The sequence below is a fragment of the Kogia breviceps genome, chromosome 14 (genome assembly GCF_026419965.1).
Source record: "Kogia breviceps isolate mKogBre1 chromosome 14, mKogBre1 haplotype 1, whole genome shotgun sequence".
Taxonomy (NCBI): Eukaryota; Metazoa; Chordata; class Mammalia; order Artiodactyla; family Physeteridae; genus Kogia; species Kogia breviceps.
In genome coordinates this window covers 55,628,047-55,651,352 of record NC_081323.1, presented here as the reverse complement: position 1 = coordinate 55,651,352, position 23,306 = coordinate 55,628,047, and the positions used below count along the sequence as shown (strand labels likewise).

The 23,306-nt window shown below is 51.5% G+C and overlaps 1 protein-coding gene across 4 annotated transcripts in view; it reads right to left on the bottom strand.

Moving 5' to 3' along the window:
- Positions 1 to 23,306, bottom strand: part of NAA60 (N-alpha-acetyltransferase 60, NatF catalytic subunit) — a 41,474-nt gene that overhangs the window by 2,829 nt on the left and 15,339 nt on the right. Inside the window, exons 1-6 of one of the 4 annotated variants that reach the window (XM_067014156.1) lie at positions 22,159 to 22,289; positions 16,197 to 16,391; positions 5,486 to 5,601; positions 3,453 to 3,582; positions 2,294 to 2,390; positions 800 to 1,034 (exon numbers count right to left, since the gene is read on the bottom strand). In XM_067014156.1, the coding sequence (XP_066870257.1) occupies positions 800 to 1,034; positions 2,294 to 2,390; positions 3,453 to 3,582; positions 5,486 to 5,595 (572 nt within the window). In that variant the 5' untranslated portion in view covers positions 5,596 to 5,601; positions 16,197 to 16,391; positions 22,159 to 22,289. Of the gene's footprint in view, positions 1 to 799; positions 1,035 to 2,293; positions 2,391 to 3,452; positions 3,583 to 5,485; positions 5,673 to 16,196; positions 16,392 to 22,158; positions 22,837 to 23,306 lie in introns of those variants that run through there. The other 3 variants (XM_059037116.2, XM_067014158.1, XM_067014159.1) reach the window with 3 other exon arrangements.

Here is a 23,306-nt window from a genome sequence, read left to right as displayed (position 1 = left end):
AGCAAGCGTTCCTAGTTCTCCCCTACACTCAGTCCTCAGAGTGGCAGGGGCCTGTCCCTGTGATGAGGAGGGGTCAGCAGTCCTGACTCCGTGGACACCCACAGAGACCCATCTTCACAGGAGCCAGGCCTGCAGGCTTTTGGGCTGCCCTTGTCTTTCTTGTTTATTTCCCTGTGAAATGGATAAATCCTGGACTCATTCATTTAACTTCTCTCTCTCACATACACACAGTATTTTGGGGGTAACACCTTATGACTATCAGGAAGTCTCCTGGCCTCCATTGAACCTGTCAATGCCCAGAGAGAGTTAAAGAGGAGGAAGCAGGGCAGGGACACACCTCTGGGTCACGCACCCAGCAAAGAAGGTTTGAACCCAAGTGCGTAAAAACAGCAAACAGTTCGTTTCACCTCACTTGCTTGTCTTCTCCCCCACCAGCACACAGCCCCATGAGAGCAGGGCCTTCTGGCTGTTTCGTTCACTGTTGTATCCCCCACGCACCTGGAACAGGAGGCTCTCATTCAATACTTGATGGATGGATGGATCTTGGGCCAGGAGGCTGAACACCCTCCCCTCACACCAGTCTAACGTCCAGTGAGCACTGAGTGCCAGAGCTGGCCTGCTTTCCCAATGTCCACACCCAGACTGTCATTTCCCAAGATGTGCCGGCCAGACCCACCCACAACATCTGGTCCCGTGAGCTTGGCCTTGTGGATGCCATATGAAGGCAACCACAGCTCCAGCTGGCGCATGGGCCCTGCTAGGAAGCCACAATACCTCACCCCCGAAAGAGAAAGGATATAGGATGGTCCAGGGAGGGTGGCCACCGTTGATGTAGAGGACATAGGTGAAACCATCTTTGAGGACCCCTCGGATGGAATAGTAATAGGGGAGATAGTGATGCTGCTTGAAGTCTCTGTTTTCGTAGAAGTTTATAGCCGTATTGTTGGTAGTGAGGACGTGCAGGTAGATGGCTTTGCAGTGGTCCTGGGCAGTGGTTGATATGTGATCCTTTAAACTCTCAAGTAATAGGGAACCTGCGGAGGAAGAGGCGCAGGGCAAGTGGGAAGGAAGCGTGAGGTAGACAAGGAAGTCATCTTTGCAAAAGTCTCTACAGATCTCTCTGCTTTTGGACCGAAGACCGACCTCCCATAACCAACCACTATAGAAGTCCCTAACATTTCATGGCCCGATGGGGCTTGTCACCTGAGGCCCTCAGGCATCTGGGACCACGGATGCCAGCCTGCTAATTCCCTCCCAGGGGCTGAACCCACAACAGAGACTCACTGATCTTTTTAGACAATGAAGTGTAAACCTGAGCCCAGGAAAATGTGGAACGGACACAAATGAAGACTCTGCCACTCACTGGCTTTGTGGCTCAGTGGGATGGGAATTTGGAGTCATGCGGGCAGCCCGGCACCCCAGGTGTGGCAGGCACCCGATAAATGGTGGCTGGCACTATTTTTCAATTATGTTTTCTACTCTTAATCAAGAGTACCTTGGGTCTCTGTCATACAGAGTGAAGTAAGTCAGAAAGAGAAAAACGAATACCATATGCTAAAGCACATATATGGAATCTAGAAAAACAGTACTGATGAACCTAGTGGCAGGGCAGGAATAAAGACACAGACATAGAGAACGGACTTGAGGACACAGCGGGGAAGGGGAAGCTGGGACGAAGTGAGAGAGTAGCACTGACATATATACACTACCAAATGTAAAATGGGTGGCTAGTGGGAAGCTGCTGCATAGCACAGGGAGATCAGCTGGATGCTTTGTGACCACCTAGAGGGGTGGGATAGGAAGGATGGGAGGGAGGCTCAAGAGGGAGGGGATATGGGGACATATGTATATTTACAGCTGATTCACTTTGTTGTACGATAGAAGTTAACACAACATTGTAAAGCAATCATACTCCAATAAAGATATTAAAAAAAAAATACCTTGGGATCAGACATAAGCTGTGTGTGTGGCAAGAGGCACGATAAGAGGTGCCTATTCCCAAATGAGGACATTCGGGAGTGGTTATTAATCTGATATTGTCAGATTTGGGAAGGAGGCCATGGCAGAAAGACCTGGTGTTATATGGAAAGAGGATAGGCTGAAGCCCAAGGGAGTGGGTGGGGCCATGGGTCTTGTTGGAAGGGGAGGAAGGATGAAGGTATGGCCCCAGACAGAGGGACAGGGATGGAAGAAGAGACTGAGGGGTATTTATGAGAGACAATCGTCAGAACGGGGCGGTGGGGGGGCGGGGGGCGAGTTGGTGGTGGTGGTTTATGAGCTCTGCCACTCTTACCTATGCCGTGCTTTCTGAATTCCTTCACTACTCCCAGGCTTAGGATGTACGCAACCTGTGTGTCAACAGAGAAGCTGGAGGCTAGAATATCTCCATCCTAAAGAGAAAGTCAGAAACAGTCGGGTCAGCAGTGGAGGTCCTGGTCCCACTGCAGGACACAGCTCACTTGCCAACTTCCCCGCCATGACACCTGGGGGGACACTGGAGCAGAGGGAACAGAACAGAAGACAATAGAGGGTCACCTCCACCCCCATGGAAATGAGAGGGTGTGGGCCCTTCTGCAAGAAACTAGAGATATAACAGCACACAAAATAATTGCTTCTCTTGGGGTGGGTGGTAGACCAGACAAGGAGGGTCAGGAATGCCAGACGAGCGAAGTCATGGCGGGAAGAAGGAACGGCTCAGTGGGCCCTCAGCACGTGACAGTCCACCCACCAAGAGACAAGACAGCCCAAGAGAGTGTGAATGTTTTAACTAGGGATCCTACACAGCCCCAGGTGATCTGGCAGTAAAGGGAGAGGTGGGGGGTAGGGTAGACAGTGGTGCCCTCCACCACCCTCCACTGCCAAGGCAAAGCCAAGTGACACACCGCCCCACGTGGGTCTCTCGGTTCCGGAGATGCAATTCTGGACCGAGAGTGTCATGAATCCAACCAGCACAAGGTTCTTATGTTCTTCTACCTCACAAAGAACTAGAAGGACCGGCCATGTGTATGGTTTTCTCTCCCCCACTGAAAAGGACACTTGGCGACTTGGCCTTTGTGTCCCATCCACTGCTCACTGACTGGTTCCCACATGCTGGGAGTGGGTTGGCTCCCCACTCCCCACCCCACCCTCCACACCACAGTTAGCCTGGACACAGGTGGGCTTGGCATTGGCCTTCCTGCTCTTGCGACTCGAAGCCCGCAGAAAGGCCAGTGTACCGTTTACCCGCCTCCCTACTTCAAAACGGCTGTCATTGTGAAGCCTGTGGTTGTGTTACTTAATGCATATACGACTCTGTCACGAACACACAGAAGGAAACCAACCAGGTACGAATCTCACAAGCTGTCTGGGCTCCCAAGAGAAAGGGCCAAAGAGCAGGCAGCGTGACTGTGTCACAAGGCCCCACAGTCCTGTCCAGAGGCACCGACTGCCAAGTCATTGCTGCATACACTCACCTCCTTGTGTATCTTGGTCCTACTTTTTATTTCAGCTACGATCATTCCCACAATGGCACCCCTGTAGGTTGCGGCGAGGGAAAAGAACTTCTTGTTGGAGGTGATATCACGATACCATGAGTCTGGGTACCTGAAGAGGAGACAAACACAGATGAACCAGCCAGGTCAAGTCCAACCCCTGTCATGCTTCAGAAAGTTGAACCACAGGGGACCCTAGGCTGCTCTGTCCACCATTCAGGGTTGACGAGGGGTCTGCCCATCGCTCAGTCTCCACCGAAGTGTATCACTCTCAGAGTATCATCTTCTGAAAGCAGTTATCTGTCTGGACAGGACTGGAAATTTGATAGGAAAATGATCTTACAAGACACAGAGACAAGAGGGGAAAAACCTCTGATGACACTGTCCCCTCGAAAGCAGTGCCTGGGGGGTGGCAGGTGGATGAGTTAAGACTGATGACCCCCGCAGCCCGTGGATGCTTGGGTGATTTCCAAGAATTCTGTGAGACTTTTTCAAGACTGGGAGACGTGGTGTGGGGAGAGCCAGGTTCGCTGCAGAGTGGCATTTGAGTTTCAGGGACAGGGCCTCAAGGGCAAGGTGTATCTAGGGTCACTGGGGCTGCTCACCGAGTGCTGTCTGAGGGGAGCAGGGAACAGAACAGTGATCCAGTGAGGAAAAGGCAGACTCAGCCTCAGCCAGGGAGGCTCGGTCAGCAGGGTGCATGGGTTTGTTTCCTAACGGACACAGCGGGTTAGCCCAGGATGCCTTTCATGAGACCAAGAGCTGGAGGAGGGTCTCAGACCCTCCTGGCGACACAGAGAGGTGCTCTACTCGGGCCTGCACTGTAGAGGCCACCGCCCGCCCACTGGAAGGTTCCACAGAACCTGAGCATCACCCAGCCTCCTCTCCTGGTCCTCATCACACTCCCGCTTTCTGACCCCAGTAGTGCCGGGTGGCGCGGCAGCCAGGAGGGGAGCTGCCACCACATGGTCTAATGGAACTGAAGTTCTCTCCCTCATCTTTGGAACCTGAGGCCTCAGGCCCAGGAAGCTGCAAGGAGAGGCAAGCAGGTCGGGCTCCTCAGAGGCACAGAGGCTCCGGCTGGTGAGGCTCTACCTGCCCCAGGTCACCCTCAGCGGGGTCTAACCTCGGACTTACTGGATTACTTTCCAGCGGTGGGACTGCTGGGATGACGTTTATTTTCTAACCTATGAAGCTACCACTAGCCCGTGGCCCCAGAAGGTGACAATTCACATTCCCATCAGGGACATAAGGGAATCCCTCCCTTCCTGCCGTCAGCAGGTTAAACACGTCTGAGGCTAAGGCTCACGGAAATGTGATGATTGGCAGGATCTTGTTTATTTTTAATTTTTAAAAGTTTGTACTGTTTTTCTCACTATAAGCTCTATGTGCATATCACAGAAAAATGTAGGAATTACAGACAAGCAAAACCAGACAAACTTGTAGATGTTAATCATCCACTTACCTGAACTACCGAACACATTTGCTACGAGGTACATATCCTCCTAAACTTTTATCTTGTATGTGTTTTTAAATAAAAGGGGGATTTTGGTACAAACTGCTTTCTAGTCTGCTTTTTTCCACTTAATATCGTGTTAAAAAAACTCTCCTTGTCAACATATATACCTCTAGGACAGGTTTTTTTTTTTCCTCCAGCAGAATAACATTATAATTTTGCATACACATACCCCGATGTATGTAACCAATTCCTTTCTGTTAAGATACTTAAGTAGCTTCTCAGTTTTCTGAATATTATAAGTAGCACTGCATGTAACATCTTTGTAACTAAAGATTCTCAGCAAAGCCCTTTTGGGGATCTCTAGGAACACAACAAGGTGCAAAGAGCCCCGTGGTAGTCAGGGAGCAGGGCCCCGGGCACCGACAGGCGAGGTCACTCTGGGACACCACGGCGCCTTCACAGCAAGCCTTTCAGCTTTGGCACCTGCAGCTCTGTGCACATCCCCCCTGCTACTCCCCACCCCCCAAGCCACAGCTGGGGACACTGCTCAACTTACTCGATGGGGAACCAGTCGCCGCACAGGTGCTTCACGGTGTCTATGTCATCGTGGCAGAGGAGACGCAGGCTGATCTCGCTGAGGGAGCTGGATGGCACCACCTCTGTCATTCACACCTGTAGGGAGGGAGGTGTCAGGAGGGCGGCTGCACCCCACCCATGCTGCTGCCTCCTCCTCCTCATATAACCTGTGAGGCAAGCAAGGCAGGAAAGCTCGCACCATCCCCCTGATGGAGTGTTCCTCCCCTTACAACACTCCCTGCACTAGGCATCACAGGCACACCCCCACCTCCGCCGTCCCTGCAGGGCAGGAAACCAAGGATCAGGAAGGCCAGGGAGGATGGGGACCCAGGGTCCCCTCGCTGCTCACATGGGATACTCCTGAGCCCCACAGAGGGCAGCCCACCTCTGATCTGTGTTCTCTCTTCTCCTGGCCCCTCTGAACTGCCCACTGAGCGCCCACACCAGCCCTACTTCTGCCCAGAGGTTCTCACGTCTCCCTCACACCTACTGTTTTTCCACTGGGGAGGCACACGGCCCTGCCAGCCCCGACTCCTCCCAGCCTGGGCCAGTGGCTGCCAACAAATGACCCAGGGCTCAGCAGCCCCAGAGACCTGCTGGATTTAGAGTGGCACTTGTGGGGTGGGCCATTTCTCCTCCCCTATGTGCGTACAGAAGGACTTCAAAACATGCCAAAAGTTCAAGACAGGGGCCACGAGTTGCAACGATTAAATCAGGAAGCTACATTCAGTCCAGGCAGAAAGGCCAGGGGTGGACTCTGACAAAGCACCTGCATCCCCAGGACTCAGCGATTGCCAAGGAAAAGCCTAACTTCGCACCCTTGAGATCCTGCAGTCCCATGTACCCCAGGGATGGAGGCCAGCCTCCCAGTGCCTCCTGAGAAATACACAAAGTGCTCAAGGTTCCCACCTACAATGCTGGGCCTGAAGCCAATCAAGCCTCCAGGCCTAACTTCACAACTGCAGGTAACACTTGGCACCCGGGCACCAGGACATCTGACACACATGGAACAGAATTCTACAAGACAACTGGCCTGGTCTCTTCAAAAAGTCAATGTCGGGCTTCCCTGGTGGCGCAGTGGTTGAGAATCCGCCTGCGGATGCAGGGGACACGGGTTCGTGCCCTGGTCCGGGAAGATCCCACATGCCGCGGAGCAGCTGGGACCGTGAGCCATGGCCGCTGAGCCTGCGCATCTGGAGCCTGTGCTCCGCAACGGGAGAGGCCACAACAGTGAGAGGCCCAAGTACCGGAAAAAAAAAAAAAGTCAATGTCATTTAGGGACCTCCCTGGTGGCAAACTGGTTAAGAAATCTGCCTGACAATAGAGTGTACACAGGTTCGATTCCTAGTCCAGGAAGATCCTACATGCCACGGAGCAACTTAAGCCCATGCGCCACAACTACCAAGCCTGCACTCTAGGGCCCGCGCTCTAGAGCCCATGCACCACAACTAATGAGCCCGCGAACCACAACTACTGAAACACATGTGCCTAGAGCCCATGCTTCGCAACAAGAGAAGCCACCGCAATGAGAAGCCCGCACACTGCAACGAATAGTAGCCCCCCGCTCGCTGCAACTAGAGAAAGCCCGCACCCAGCAACGAAGACCCAACGCAGCCAAAAAATAAATAAATAAATTTATTAATTAAAAAAAGTCAATGTCATTTAAAAAAATAGACTAAAAAAGACAAGGAGACCTACAACCAAATGTGATGTGTAAACTCTTCCTGGGAAAAATAAAAAGTCAAACAACATTTTTGAGAAACTTAAATATTGGCTGGACAGTAGATGATGAATTTATGATGAAATTATCATGAAACTGTAATTAACTGACTTAGATGTGGAGGGTACAGTGCTTATGCAGAAAGTCTTAGGAGATGCATCGCTGAAATACTTTGGAGTGAGGTATCATGAGATTTAAAACTAAACAGTTCAAAAATTTTTCAACTGCTTAGAATGCAAATGTGACAAAACGCTATTAGTGGTTGGACCTAAGTGGCAGGTTGATATAAAATAGGAACTTACTGTTCACACATTCAATTTTTCTACATATTTGAAATTTTTCATAATAAACATTGGGGTTAGGGCAGGGGGTAGCCTGAAGTTACCTAAACTGACTCTAGAAACCACAGTTCTGTGAATGGGCACTGTGAGAGTCCAGGCAATGCCCAAAGGTCAAAGGGAGCCCAAGTGCAGTGCCCTCCTGCTGTCCTGACTCTGCTCCTGCTTGGTTCCCATGAGACACAGTCGTTTCCATGAGCGTCCCCAGGAAGGCCGTGTCCTAACCTGCCACATGCCAGGGGCCGAATCCACCCTGAGGCTTGACCACAGGGCCAGTGGGGCAGCTGCTCAGTCTCTGAGACTTGGTCATGACCCCAGTAGGCTCTGTCCAGCAAGAAAGGCTCCTTTGAGGGGCAGCCAAGAGTAGGCTGGGCAATGACAGGTCTGCCGCCATCCCCCTTCCCCTTCATGGCACCAGCCAGTCTGACACGGGCTAGCTGGGGCAGGAGCTTTAAAGGTCAGGTCCATGGGGCTGGAAACATGGTGACCTTGAAGCAGACATGGGGTGGGCAGGGAGGCAGAGGAGGTACTACAGGAGCTCCATGGCTCTGTGCCCACATTGGGTTCTGTCTTTCCAGCTCTCGCCAGACCCTGCAGGGTAAGGACCATGCCACCTTGACAGGTCCCTCTGCACAGCACGGCTTGAGAGCTGAGATGAGAGGGGACCTGCTCTCTCTTCCTCCTCCGTGTTTTCAGCCAGCACCTGCACGCTGCACACACTGCCCGCGTGGGGTCTGCCAGGTGGGGCCCCTCCTGTGACCCCCTGGCAGCGTGAAGGGAAGCTCATCGGGACAAGAAGCTGGTGAGCTCCTGTCTGTGGCCTGGTGGATCCGAACAGGCGCCCTTCTTGAGAAGACTCGTCACTCCGAGGGGACCTCTGAGAGCCCACTCAGGCAGGGCAGAGACAGCCGCCCATGTCCTTGTTTTCAGATGACAGGACCAGGGACCAGGCCATCACAGACATTAACGTGAGAGGCCTCTGGAGAAAGGGCAGCCACAGCTGCTGGGCTGAGTTCTCGGCTCCAAACACAAAACAAAACCAAAACACCAACAAAACAACAAAAAAATCCTCCCACACTTGGCAAATCTGACCTTCCCACATCGCCTGTGTTTTTCTTGTTGCTGGGACACACTTTCAGAAATCAAGATGCTGTCCGGCTCCATCTTGTGAACAGCTTGGCTGGTCCACTGCTCAGCAGCACCCCCCACCACCAATGGTGCCCAGGACACTCTGGTGAATGTGACCTCAGGAACCTCAGGCCGGCCACCTCTTGGGAAATGGACTGTCGACCAAAAATGGCAACTCCTGAGTTTTTTGAGTCATCTCTGTCCAGAATACATCCTGGCAGTCACAGCCAGGACGTGGCTTCACGGTCATCCCAGACTGTACAGTTCCAGGAGCAGAAGAGGCCCAACACATCACACCTGCCACAACAAAGCACTGCTTCCTGTGAGGTTTCTAAACAACCCACTGCACACGTGACCCTCTTTCCCCCACAAAGGGAGAGAGTCCACAAAAAACCTCTAAAAGCACCCACGGAGGTGCTGCTAATCTTGTTGGCATGAAAACAGCAGTGTGGTTGTGTAGGAAATGTCCATATTCCTGAAGAGATGCACGCTGGACATATAGGGGTGAAACGCAGAATGTTCTGGAGCTGAATTTAGCTGGAGCAAAAGTGACAAAATGTTCACAACCATTGAACTGAATGACGGGTACACCAGGTGGATGCGTGAAAATGTTCCTAATTAAAATTAACCACCAACCTTCCAGACTTCTCCACAGGCTGAGTTTCTGGCATGGACGGCAGCTTCCCCAGGTGACTGATGGAGGTACCTCTGCCATCCTGCACGAGACCACCTTGCAGTGGCCACCCCGCCTCTGCACACCCCTCACTGGGAACAACACAGCATGCTCCCTGCTGGCTGTGGCTGCCCACCGGCCACACACGGGAGCCCTGGAGGGTTGGGTGCCTGGTTCGGAGCTTTCTGGGGGCAGGAATACTGTCCAGGACCCAAGTTAAACAACCCCCAAACTCCTCCGTGGTTTTAAAGAGGAGGGTGTAGATACCAGAGGACAAGGGCACTGCTTTAGAAGCCGTGTCTGAAGCTGCCCGAGGGGCTAAGTCTTAACCACGGGGCCAGTTGGTGCCCCTTCTCCTTCCCTCGCGGCCAAGAGCAGGAAAACGCAGGAAACCCCTGTCAAAACCTCGAGTCTTTGGGACGGTCGACAACCCCACACCATCTGAGGCCGAGGCCTGGTCCTCAGTGCAGTCTTTCTGAGAAGGCTCCTGAGGTCCCCCTCTCCCTGTGGCAACTGCCTTTAGGGAAAATCCTGGGGGACAAGCCCCAATATATCACCACCTGCCTAATCCGAGTGGCCAAACAGGATGCCCTATACACGTTCTGCTCAACACTCCAGTGAGGGCACAACCCCTGCTCTAAATTGAGCAAAGGAGTGTAAGCTAGAGCCCACTGCGAGCTCACCAAAAAACAGCCCCAACGTGGAAGCAACCCAAATGTCCATCAATGGATGCCTGAACCAATACAATGTGTGCACCCATGCGGTGAATATTTAGCACCGAAACGTGCTACGATGAGAATGAACACAGCAAACGTGATGCTGAGTGAGAGAGGCCAGACGTAACGGGCCACATACTGCACCTTACGATTCCATTTCCATGAAGTGTCCAGAAAAGGCAGATCCATAGGGACAGAAGGCAGATTAGTGGTTGCCTACGGTTGGGAGTGGGGTTGGGAGGCTTGGAGGGTGATGGCTAAGGGTGTAGGTTTCTTCCGGGAGTGTTGAAATGTTCTGACACTGAACATGGTGATGGCTGCACAGCTCTGTGAATACACTGAAAACACTGAATGGTACACTTTGGGTGAATTCATGGTAGGTGGACTGTACCTCAATAAAGCTGTTAAAAAGAAAACAAAAACCAGCCCCAATCTTGAGAGTAAACATTTCTTTGGTGAAATGGATAAAAACTATTCTTTCTGAAGGAAGTCACAGTAGATTCCAGAATCAGAAACTTTCCAGCCTGCAACTCAATCTGCAGGGGCTCAAGCTGGTACTGGAGAGGGGCTCCTGCAGTGGGGCTGGTCCACACCCCACCTCCCCCAGCCCCCGCCTCTGAGCCAGGCTCGCTAGGGTGGGGGATGGGGGTGCTCTGGGGAAGATGAGGCTGAAGGTCAGGGAGGCTGGAGAGAGGCACAGACTCACAGAGATGAGGAAGAGCCGCCAGCCCACCAGGGCCGATCTGGCAGCTTACTCCAGATTTGGGCCAATTTTAATATTTCATATTCAAAGAAAAAATATCTGTCTTTGCCTTGGAGTGTGTAAGAAGTGACCAAAGAAAGTTATCAAAGCTCAACCAAGTGCATCTGTTTTGCCTACAGGTTTTCACAGGGTAAGCTGCTTAGGTGATTTTGAGAAAGGAAAGATCAGGCTCAGATTTGCCCCTGTCTGGGAAGTCAACATAAAGCACAAATCACTGGATGAATTTCAAATAAACTTTCGGGTCCAATACCTGACCTGCACCAGGAAACTCCACATCATCCTCTTCCCTGGAAAACCAGCTCCAGGTAGTTTGTCTGGGGTTTGATGGGCTGAAGCCAGCCTGAGAAACAGGGTGACATGCCTGCCCACCCTCACCATCCCTGGCAGAGCTCCAGGTGTCTCACTGGCTGTGCCCCACTCTTCTCTCAACCAACAGCAAATGTGCTCTGAGCTCCTGCAGAAAGGAGCTGCAGGACGGGATACGTCAGCTCACTCTCACCAGTCTCTCCTCTGGAGCTGGCAGGACAAGTGCAGGCAACCAACAAAACCAGCTGCAGAGCCTGGATCTGGGTGGTCACAGGCAGACACAGGACACCCGGAGCCACAGGAAGCAAGGCCTTGACCTCTGGTACCTGCGGCAGGGGGCTGATTGCAAGGAGGCTGAGTGGGCACTTCCTGAGGGGGATGGAAATGTTTTGTATCTTGATGGTAACGGCTACACACACAAATACATATGTACACACACATATATATACACACATGTTAAACTCATTGGGTACATTTTGTCATATGTCTAATAAACTTCAATAAAGTTGATTTTAAAACATTTAAAAAATTGAGGCTTGATAGCAAAGAGAGAGACTCATAATAAACGACCATCTCTTATGTGCGGGGATTTATACATTTTACCCCAAGTACCCTTGGGATAATGCTCTTGACCAAAGGGGCAGGATTTGTTCCCTGTTCAACTTTCAAGAAGAACACTGGGCTCTAAGACACACAGCTATTTGTGGATTCTTGCATCCCTAACTAAAAGTACTTCCATGTTTTCAAAGGCCAGTTCTTTAGATGCCTTGATTTAAAAATAGAAACACATCGCATTTAACTAAGGGAAAATGCAGCATGTCATAGTGTTAATCTGTCTCAGCCCAACCCAGGAGTGGAGAAGGGGGCAGGAAGGCTTGGGGAATGGAGAATCTGGCGCCCGTGTGCTAGAGAGAAAGGAATGGTGCCAGGGAGGGCGAGGTAAAGGCGGCGGCGGCGGTGCAGGTGGGAGGCTGGTGTGGCTGGTCCACCATTACGGGAGAGGCCAGGGACTGACATCTGACACCTGTGGGGACCCCACCTGTCTGCCCAGAACTGATCTCCTATCACTATGGGCCACCCTAAGGGCTTAAGAGACAAGGATTCTGAAGACTCACTAGAGAACAGAGGCCGGTGGGTGAAGCCAGAGTACAGCCCCCGAGTCAGCCCTCTGTCTTAAAGCCTGGGGTGCTGGTGGACGGGCACCGAAGCCACACAGGCCACCTTTTGGTACATTTCTCTACAAAGACACAGACACGCCGATACTATGAAAGCAGGGACATGCTGTACGGGAGAAGGCATAGCTCAGGCCTGCAGGGAGAGCTCTCCCCAGGTTTCCTGGGTCTTCATCCTGTCCTTGGCCTTTAGGGGTCAGTGAGTGGAACAATTCCAGGAAGGACAGAAACCGGATTCTCCAAGACAATGAAGGGCCCACCAGCTCACCTCTCAGTCCATCCTTTCTCCTTCCCCAAACCTTGTCCTTGTGGGCTGTCTGCGAGCCTCAACTTCCTTCTGAGCTGAAATGACCTCTCGGGTCCCTGTACTGAAGTCCACGTGGTGGCTGGGGGGTGGGGGTGGTGCCTGATCACCTAGGCATCCCCTCCCCGACCACACTTCCCGAGTGCCTCCGAGTGCTCAGTCAGAGGGACGGAGTGAAAGCCAACATCACAGGAGCATCTTCCATCCCCCTCCCACTCCCAAGTGCTGGGGATTCAGAACCTGGGTGCTTGGAATGGGATTGTTCCAGTTTTTGGAGGGCTTTCCTGGCACCAGCAAGATCCCCAAGGCACACTCCACTCTCAACCAGTGAAGAAAGCCACACACAACCCTGTTTCCTGGAGACCACTCCCCTCTACAGACTGTGTCCTGATGCCCCATGTCTACAGGGCCTCTCCCTCCTTCAAAGGCACTGCTTCTCAGTCCCAAACAAGCCATACTTAACTTTAAAAAACTGCTCCCATCATCTTAATGGCTTGAGAAGTGCTCTGGACTCCATCTTGACCTCAGCAGACTGCCAGTGGTCAGGCCAGCCATGACCACATTGCCCCTAGAACCTTCCCTTCCTTCTTTTTTTTAAAATTTATTTTATTTTATTTATTCATTTTTGGCTACGTTGGGTCTTCGGTGCGGTGCACAGGTTTCTCACTGCGGTGGCCTCCCCCGCTGCAGAGCACGGGCTCCAGGTGCGCGGGCTTCAGTAATTGTGGCACACGGGCCCAGTCGCTCCACGACATATGGTATCCTCCCGGATCAGGGCTTGAAACCGTGTCCCCTGCATTGGCAGGCGGACCCCCAACCACTGCGCCACCGGGGAAGCCCCCTTCCTTCTTTTCTTCTACTCCTGTTGGTTCAAACTGGTCCTTTCTCCTTGTTGAGGCTAGGCCACCCTCCACTTGTGCTCTGGACTCTGTGCCCTCCACGTGCTCCCAGACCCTGCAGGGATTCTGGAGTCACCATGCCCAGGGTCAATCCCAGCTCTGCTGTCCACTGGGACATCTCTGTCCTGCTGCATGCTTCAGCTCTCCTATCCGTCGCTGGGAAGATAAATGAGGTGGCCACTAAGGGGCACCCCAGTCCCTGGCCCAGCTCCACATCTCCTCCCTCCCTGGCCTAAACACCACCTTTTCCAACATTTTCAATCTTCTCTTTTGCACAAATACCCTCCAGTGCACACCGCGCACCTTCTCCTGGACAAGCCTCCCATCACCTTCTCTCCCTTCAATGGAACTGCCCGCACTGCCACATTTGCTGCCACCTTCTTGCTTTACCCCTGCCCCAGCTCCCCTCTGGCCTGGCCTCTGCTCCAGCACATGGTGACAACGCACTGACAGTCTCCCCCGCTGCAACCCAGCAGCCTCCCTCAGGAGTCACCTCCCTAAACTCACTACAGCTCACATCTCTGTCAATCCCGTTCCTGAGCCCTCAGTTCCCTGCACCCTGTGATAAAGCACCACCCTGGTCTGTCCCCAGCACTCCAGGTGTCTTCTCAAACAAAGCACAGGGAAGATTAGCACACACTCGTCCATGGCACAAGACTGAAAGACTGCTGGGCCCTCAGGGGTGTGAAATTCTGCAGGCGCCAGGCCTATCAGCTTGAAAAACCCAACAGCCATGGACTCCAAGCTCTTGCCTTCAGGATGAATGATGCAGAAAAGGAACTATAAGCCAGTGATGGACACAAGGTACCACCCTGCACATCAGTAAAATTGGCTTAAGGGCTCAGAACGGCAAGTGAGGGAAACTGAGCGCTCGGCACAGCTCATCTGTTCAAATGAGCAGCCGCCTGTGGTGGGGCGAGCCATCTCCAAAGCAGCCTGCGCTCCTTCCAAAGTCTCAGAGTAGGAGGAACATGAATAATTTACAGGCGACAAGAAACAAACAGCCAGCACTCCAGTTCCAAAGAGCCTCCCTCGTACAACCCACCTCATCATGCCCAGAGGGGAGCCCACGTATTCCTCACACACAATTTAAGACACATCCCTTCAAACATGAACTGATAACAGTGGAGGATTCCATTTGTGTGAAATTCTAAAACTGGCTAAAGGAACCGATGGCGACAGAAATGAGAATGTGGCTGGGGGGAGGGGTCAGATGACACTGAGAGGGGGCAAAAGGCGACCCACTGGGCTGGCGGTGATGTTCCACGTGTTCTTTGGGGTCACCAACTGTGTGCATCTGCACACTTCCCGATTTAAAAATAAGACAACAGGTGGTCCAGGAGCAGTCCCAGGGACAGCCCATTTTGGCTTTCTTTTGGGCCAAAGCTTCTATCACCTCCCGCCCATTTCACACTGAGAATCCATTCAGTCATTTGTTTACCAAAATTGTACTAAAAACCCAGGCCCTGCTCTAGGCACTAGGGTCGCAGCAAAGAGCATCGTTGGACATCTCTGATTATTGGGAGAGCTACTGAGCAGAGAAGGAAGGTGTGTGTTTTCCTGCACTATTACCTGAATACTCTCAGAAACTCCTTCTTTTGCTTGAGGAATTGTGAGGCAAACAGCACATCAATGAAGAGGAAAAGTGCTGTCCACCAGGCTGGGCTGGGCGGGGTTAACACAACTGTGGGAAAGGATGCTCTCCTCCCTTAGCCACAGGAAAGGTGGGGAATCCATCCCCTTGCCTCAGTCAAGATGTTTTTCTTGGGCTTCCCTGGTGGCGCAGTGGTTAAGAATCCGCCTGCCAATGCAGGGGACATGGGTTCGAGCCCTGGTCCGGGAAGACCCCACATGCCGTGAAGCAACTAAGCCCATGCACCACAACTACTGAGCCTGCTCTCTAGAGACCACGAGGCACAACTACTGAGCCCACGTGCCACAGCTACTGAAGCCCGAATGCCTAGAGCCCATGCTCCGTGACAAGAGAAGCCACTGCAATGAGAAGCCTGCGCACCTCAATGAAGAGTAGTCCCGGCTCGCTGCAACTAGAGAAAGCCCGCGCACAGAACGAAGGCCTAACACTGCCAAAAAAAAAAAAAGATCATGTTTTTCTTGAGTATTTGTTCCGCCTCCTTGAATCAAAGAGTTCTGGGAGGCAAAATATTGAGGCCCGAAACATCCCATGTGCATGGGACACAAACAAACAAGAGGATCTTTGATTTACAACATTTCTCAGAGGGCCTGTGAAGCAGGAGGCAGCAGAGTCCAGGGCTAAGCAAAGCTTCGAGGCCACCAGATCTGGGTTCAAATTCACTGTCCAGCCGCCTGCCATGTGCGGGCTATGAGCCGCAGGGAGGGCTATAAAGTGGGGATGGAAGTCCTCATAGGAAGCGTGCAAAACGCCTGCCAGGCAGTGAGATGTAAGCCCTCTGCAAAAGGTGGTCGTGACTGCCAGGTGCCAAGTCCTCTGCCAGGGGCCAGCGAACTTGGGGACCCACAGTTGGAACTTGGGCCATCACCAGATTCTCGAGGATGAGAAGGCAGAGATAAGGGCACTACGCAGCTCAGGGCATCCTGCGTTTCAGAGCTCTGCCCTTTAACTTTACACTATAACCCAAGATGAGACAGATCTTATTTTGTTTTAAATTTTATTTCACCATTTTGCTTTTTACCTCATGTCCATGATAAAATGACCAGATGTGGAGGGCATATCCTTGGACCACTGTGCACGTATGCCACCTGCGACCCCCAACACTCCTTCCAGAGGCAGAATCCTGTGGTTGTTCTAAAGACCAGCATCCCGGCAGTCGACGGGCGGCCAAAGGACTGTTCGTCTTTTGTGACCCCACTTGGTCAGAATTGGGGAACTACAGCCCGGGTTTGGGGACAGACAAGGACAAAGAGGGAAAACAGAGACAAGAATGTGACCTGGGAGAAAAAGGGCCACTGAACTGGGGGCCAGAGATGTGGAGCCAAGAGCAAACCCTGAGGTCCCCTCTCCTGAAAGCTTTGGGCACGTCTCTTCCTCCTGGAACGGAAACGAAGCGCAGGTGCACCTCCGCTACCCACCGCACGTTCACACCCACTGACTCGGTCAGAGCGCGGAGAGGAGACAGCCGGGCCTGGGCTGGACAGGCCACCAGGACGGCTGGGCAAGAGGCGCTGCTGCCCCGTGGCTTTTCAATTGGGGATCTTGGTCAAGCTGGGACAGGGCTGCCAAGAATGTTGATTCCCAGTTCAGATCGAGGGAGTGTGTCAACCAGTTGGGTTTAAAAACAAAACAAACAAAAAAACCACCTGTAAATACTAGGTTGGGGCTGATGGTGTTAAGTGTATGCATTTAATGGTAGTAAAATGTATGTATTAAATACACATCCTTGGACTTCCCTGGCGGTCCAGGGGTTAAAACTCTGCACTTCCACTTAAGGGGGCACGGGTTCAATCCCTGGTCACAGAAGTTCCACATGCCGCAGGGTACAACCAAAAATTAAATACATGTCCTTGACTGACACCCGAGACTGGACCCTATTGAGGGCTTTAACCCAACTGAGAGCAAGTGAGTTCTTCCACAGAAAACTTGGGCGGCTGCAGGCACCCTCAGCACTGTCTGGGGCAGTGGGTGAAATGGACCGCTGGCTGCTCAATTTGAAGGGGAAAAGCACAGCTAAGGGGGCATCGGGCTTCAGAAACCCTGCCTGCCCCTCACCACTGCCCCTTCAGCAAACCAGCCCCACCACTAGCCTTTCTGCACTTTTCCCATCTCACTCTGCTGGGTTTTTTTGTTTTATGTTTGATTTTAATCTCTACTTCTCTGGGTTTGCATTTAAGATCCTTCAGAAACCAACAGATATTAAATGTGAAAGTGGGTCAAATTCCGTATAAATTAACACTGATCACGAGGTTAACTTTTATAACAATTTTTTTTTTTTTTTTTTTTTTTTTGTGGTACACAGGCCTCTCACTGTTGTGGCTTCTCCAGTTGCGGAGCACAGGCTCAGTAGCCATGGCTCACGGACCCAGCCACTCCGTGGCATGTGGGATCTTCCCGGACCAGGGCACGAACCCACATCCCCTGAATCGGCAGGTGGACTCTCAACCACTGTGCCACCAGGGAAGCCCACAAAAATTATTTTTAAAAGTAATTCAACCTCCTGTCAGCATTTGCCTCTGGAATTAAGGCAGACGTTGGTGTCCTACATCACTCGCTTCTGTATCATTTGAGCTTTTTTTTAAAAAAAACAATGAGCTTGGGTTGTTTTTATTATCAGAAAAAAGCAAGACTTCCAGGTGGTATGTGAAAATTATGAACACATCTTTCATATTAAAATAATCTGTTTTAATTAGTAACTTGAGAATTTTACGATGTCTCTTCAAAGTATAAGTAGAATGGTTACCCATTTTGCCCCCAAATAGACCCTCTTAGTGCCAACGTTTAAGCCACATACCCTTGGAACAGCATGGCATTTATGCACTGATGCCAGAAATAAACATTCTAAACACAAACTCACATTTGTAATGAAGCAAAGAGGAGGTAGTTGTGGATAAGGATGCCTAATAGACTTGTGAAAATATTTTAAACAGTTCCTGTGCAACTATTAAAAAGAAAATTTAGTGGCCATATAAATATCAATTTTTAAAACTATTCATAGGTTTCAGGACAGCCATTTTTTTAAAAAGTGTTTAAAAAGAATATTCCCCTTTTGTTAAATGCTGTTTAAAACTATGTTTTACTATGAACACATGTTCATGGTAAAATAGGAATCCATACACAATGTGAAGCAAACACTTGAAATCCCCTCCTCACCCTAGTCCCAATAAAATGACGGTTAATAGTTTCTTGCGTTTCCTACAAGAAAACAAATTTTTTAAATAGGAAAGGGCTTGTCTGGTAAGAGGCCCAAGGGGTCTTCTGAGGTGGTGGTTGCACTGGTACACTCATGCCATGACCACTGGTCAAGCAGTGTGTATATTTCAACAAAAAAAAGTTAAAAATGGGAGGCCAGAGGAGATGCAATACTGTAATTTGACAGTAAGAGTAGAAAGAGCAGCAAATATCTGACCAGCAAGACCTTCTGAATAGTTTACAACTAGTCAGGAGTCATCTTCTAAAAATAAAAAAAAAATTTTTTAAGTAGCAAACAGCTACTGAATGCTACAGAAACCATGGAAATATTGTTGTATTAACATTTTCCAGATAAAAATCATTTTCAGTAGCTAAGGGACAATTACCCAAAGACTATTTTATAAAATGAAATTGCTTTTTTTTTCAGTTATTTTTAAGATGGGCTCAAATTTCACTACTTTGCTGCCCTATTTCAGCAATGCAGGAAACAAAAAAGAGGAATACAATTTGCTTTCTAATAACAACAAGAAATAGAACTGGGAAGAATTTCTTTTTTTAATGTGGTCTGTTAAAGATGACAAAATACTTTTCTTTGGTCTTCCTGTGGAAGCAAAGGGAACAAACATTTGTTCTGTGTCCCTTTCCACAATCAGCTCCTCTTTGCTTCTTTACAACTGTGCATCTTATTAGAACATTTAGAATGTTTACTTCCGGTACCAGTGAACAAATGCTGTGCTATTCCAAGGGTATGGGGCTTAAACGCTGGCACTAAGAGTCTATGAATTGGAAGAGACATTTTAAAGTCTCTACGTTGTCACACTCACAGGTGGTTCTCGCCATCAATATTCAGAGTGTTGGACCCCTCCCTGCCATGTAGGCCCTGCCTGAGCAGGAAGTGGGCCTCAGGTGAGGAGATGGGGAGTCTGAGATGCCCACAGGATGGGACTAGGGACTGGCACTCATGCGTGGTTACTCCCCCTCCACCTGACCATCCAGGCTTGGTGTTGTGGGCACCTCGGGGTGACTGTCACGTGTCTGCCAGCCTCTGCAGTGGGGCACTCGATGGAGCACGGGTTCCACTGTTGACGTAGACCCCAAACTACTTCCTCCAGAAAGCCCTGGCTCCCTGCTCAGATCCCCTTCCCATCACTCCACAAGCACTGAGCAAAGACCTTCAGGTTCTGAGTGGAACGTCAACCCTACTATGTACGTGCTCACTGGGTTTTCAAACACATAGGCCTCTCTTTAATCAGCAGTGTAAGATATCTGGGCTTCAGATAACCCTGACCTGGCCTATCAGCCAGCCTCTATCGGAGGTCACCCTAAAAAGAATGATATTTAGGGAAGGAGGCCTGATCCTGGAGTTTTCAAAGACACTTAGAAATATTCACTGAATGAAAGTCAACATTTGGACTTAGCCAGAATAAGACCCAGGAGTTCCAGCATCATTTCACAAATCATCATTTTACTTGAAAGCATTGCACATGGACAGAAGCAGGACCAGCCAGAGTCTAAATCCCAATCTAGCTTTCTGCAAACGAAGAACTGAGGTGGAAAAGCCATGAGTCCTTTGTGGATTCCTTCCAGAAAGAGATGTCAGGGGAGGAGGTGTTGGCGGTAAGATGTAGAGATGCAGGAGACACCATTTAAGAGAAGTCATGGCCTGACAAGTAGCCAGCCTTCTACTCAGGTAGGAGAGCTGTCACCAACAAGGAGAGACCTCTGGGCCATTTTAGCAGAGCAAAGATATGCACTGTCCCACACTCAGAGCTCTGAGGATTCTTCTCTACACTGTGTTCCCTGTGGCTGCTGCCAGGTAAGGATGCTGTGTCCACCTGGTCTAAACACACCTCAGGCTGCCAGAAGACAAACTGCTGCTAGCAGGTCCACTGAGGCTGGGACAGTCTGCGGGGCAGAGCACCTAGTGAGCAGTGACAGCACCAACCTTCTCAGTTCTACTGGGTGTCTTTTATCTCTCAAATCTCCTAACATCCAGGAATTTTCTTCCATCCCAGGCAGAGGCCAAGTTGCCAAGCAACCTCAACAAGTCACATCTAAAGTCTGAGAGTGGGTGAGGTTAAAATAAACATGGTGATAAAGTCACTGTAAGTTACAACGGGAGAGGCTAAAGATAAGACACACACAGACCTTTAAAAAAAGAGTCTGTACTTTTTATTCTGGCTTGTGAACACCACACTATGCCTTGACTTTGTTACTTACAGGTTTTAACCATCTTTATAGAAACCCAGCATGTCTGCAAGCTCAGTGAGATGGAACTCCAGCAAACTGTGGCCCAAAGGAGAAGGAGCTCACACACACTGCTTTCTCAAAGGGCCAGTTTGCACTTTAACTGTGACGTACAAAATCCTGGAACAGGGGAGATGAAGACCTATGTGCACAGCCATGACTGACTTTGTCCATTTGTTAAATGACTGACGTTTATATTTCAGCCACCCTTGAGTTTGTTCTGGTCTGGAATCCCTTCTTCTCTAACTGAGCTTAACTCAATTCAGGGATTCTTCTAAGAGAGTATTTGTTTTGCTCCAGCCCCTTTTAATTCAATGTTGTTCAAGACTCCCCTTCTCCCCACTTCGCAATCCAGTACTACTGGCCAAAGAACTTCTAAGACTTATCTGTACATCACAAAGTACTACACGGAATGTGGTATTTCTATAGATGACCTGGAGTCACAGTGACTTTCCCGGTTCAGTCAGTTAAGCATTAACTGGAAGTTTTCTGCCTTCCATGCCCCGGTAAAATATCTGCAACCAGCAATGTTCTCTCCAGTTCTGACTCTCTGATTAACAACCGCTCCAGGTACCACAGGGAACTACCCTGTGGGGCTGTTATCCTTTTCCTTCAGGACAAATGAGTAAGAAAATGGCATGGCTCAAGGATTTGGCAGAATGAAAACAGACCAATGAAGCAGGCAGTGTCCATGTTTATTGTAGAATAACTCCTTTCCTCATCTCCAGGCCCTGGGCTCCGTCACCCGCTGGGCACACAGATCTTTGCTTGTTAGTGGTCTAGGGAAGGCGCTCAGCCTCCCAGAAAATCTGGTTTGTGGGGCACAAACCACAGAAGCTATAGATTCCCTCTATTCCTTGGGAAGTGCCCGATAGGGCAGAGGAGGTCAGAGGTGGTGTAGGGGTCTGCATGGCCAGTCTGTAAACTACCAAAAACGTAAGGAATTCAGTTATCTTAACCAAAATGTACAGCTGAAGGAGTAAGATGTGGAGACGACCAAGAAAGAGTCCCAGGCTTTCAGGAGTTCACGGGAGGGCAAACAAGTCGGCAAATAACTACAATCCGTGCAACAAGTACTAAAGCAGGGGTAGGGCCGGGCGAGACAGCAGCGAATCGCTGTACTGTGAAGAGGACAGGCCCTGCACCTCCCGTAAGACCTAAGGTGTAATAAGGGGCAGGCTGCCCTGCGGTTCAAAATTTCCCCACCAACTCGTCCTGGGGCCTCGCACGGAGGCCTCCCAGGCAAACGGGTCGGAATCGCGCCTCTCGGCACCCCTGGAATCTGGGGTCGCGACCCCCTCCTCACCCCGGGAAGCGTAAGCTCTGAGGCCGTCCCGAAACACCGCGGAAAGATCTGGGCTCCGACTGGCGTGGGCCGCGCCCCCGGCCTCCCTTGAATGGGCGAGCAGTTCCGCGCCCCGCCAGGGCCGCCTCGGTCCCTCTGCACCCCGGCCGTCCCCCCAGCTGCGCTCCCTGCCTCCCACGACTCCCACTCCCGGCCGGGTCCGGCGCCCCACTACAGGCCCGAGTCCAGGATACCTCACCTCGGGAGGGAGCCGGCGGCAGCGGACGGCGTTGTGGGGTCAGTGCATCCTCGGTTCTCAGGGAGGCAGGAAGTGGTGCCGCGCGCAGCCCGCAACGAGTTATGTAACCTGCCGGGGCCGCAGCCTGGACTGAGGCGGCTGCCCGAGGCACTTCCGCCTCCCGCTCCGGGCCGGCGGCGCAGGCCCAAAGTCCATTGGCCACCGGGGCCCACGTGGGGCGCCACCTCTTGACGACGACGCCGCCATCTTAGGAGCTGGCAGGCCTGGCGCGAAGCCGAACATAGGAGAGGCGGGGATGCCGGCAGTGGGGCTGGGGGAGCGCCTCCCGTGGGCGCGTCTGCTAGCGGCTGGCGAGGCTCTGAGAGACAGCGGAGGGTCCGAGATCCCTCCGGACCAGGCCGAACTTTGAACTGCCCGAGCCTGGCGGGTGTGGACGCCGGGGGCGCGGTCTGGTTGGTAGCCGGCCGGCTCGGGTTTTTCGGGCACAGTTGAGCGTCCCCGCGCAGACCCAGAGGCTCACAGCCCTCCAGTTCCCGGCCAACACTTCCCTCGTTTGGGTTTGAGGCTTGAGCTTTTCCATCCCCAGCGGCCGGAGGGATGTCAAGCCAGGGAAGCGTGATCGGAGGACCGACAGTCGCTGGAGAGCAGCGCCACCGCGCCCAGCGCCGGACGTCAGCCGGCAGCCAGAGCCCAACTTCCGCAGACAGGCAGTTAAGGCTGTCGCCGTGTAAATGGGCTGGGGTCAGTTGCCCTCAAGTTGGAGGAGGTTCTGCATCACAAAACCTAACTCAAATTTTGTTGCTAAGGGACTCGTGTTGAGCAAACTCTGATGTTAACTTTAAAGGAGAGATTTATTCTTTGCCTTCAAAAAACTTACAGTGGTAACAGGGCCAAAGGATGGAATCAGAAGGCTAAAATGATCAACCCTAAAAGGATTTAATTCACATCCAAATGAATAAACGTTATCACAGATTAAAACGGTCGGGCTTCCCTGGTGGCGCAGTGGTTGAGAATCCGCCTGCCGATGCAGGGGACATGGGTTCGTGCCCCGGTCCGGGAAGATCCCACATGCCGTGGAGCGGCTGGGCCCGTGAGCCATGGCCGCTGAGCCTGCGCGTCTGGAGCCTGTGCTCCGCAACGGGAGAGGC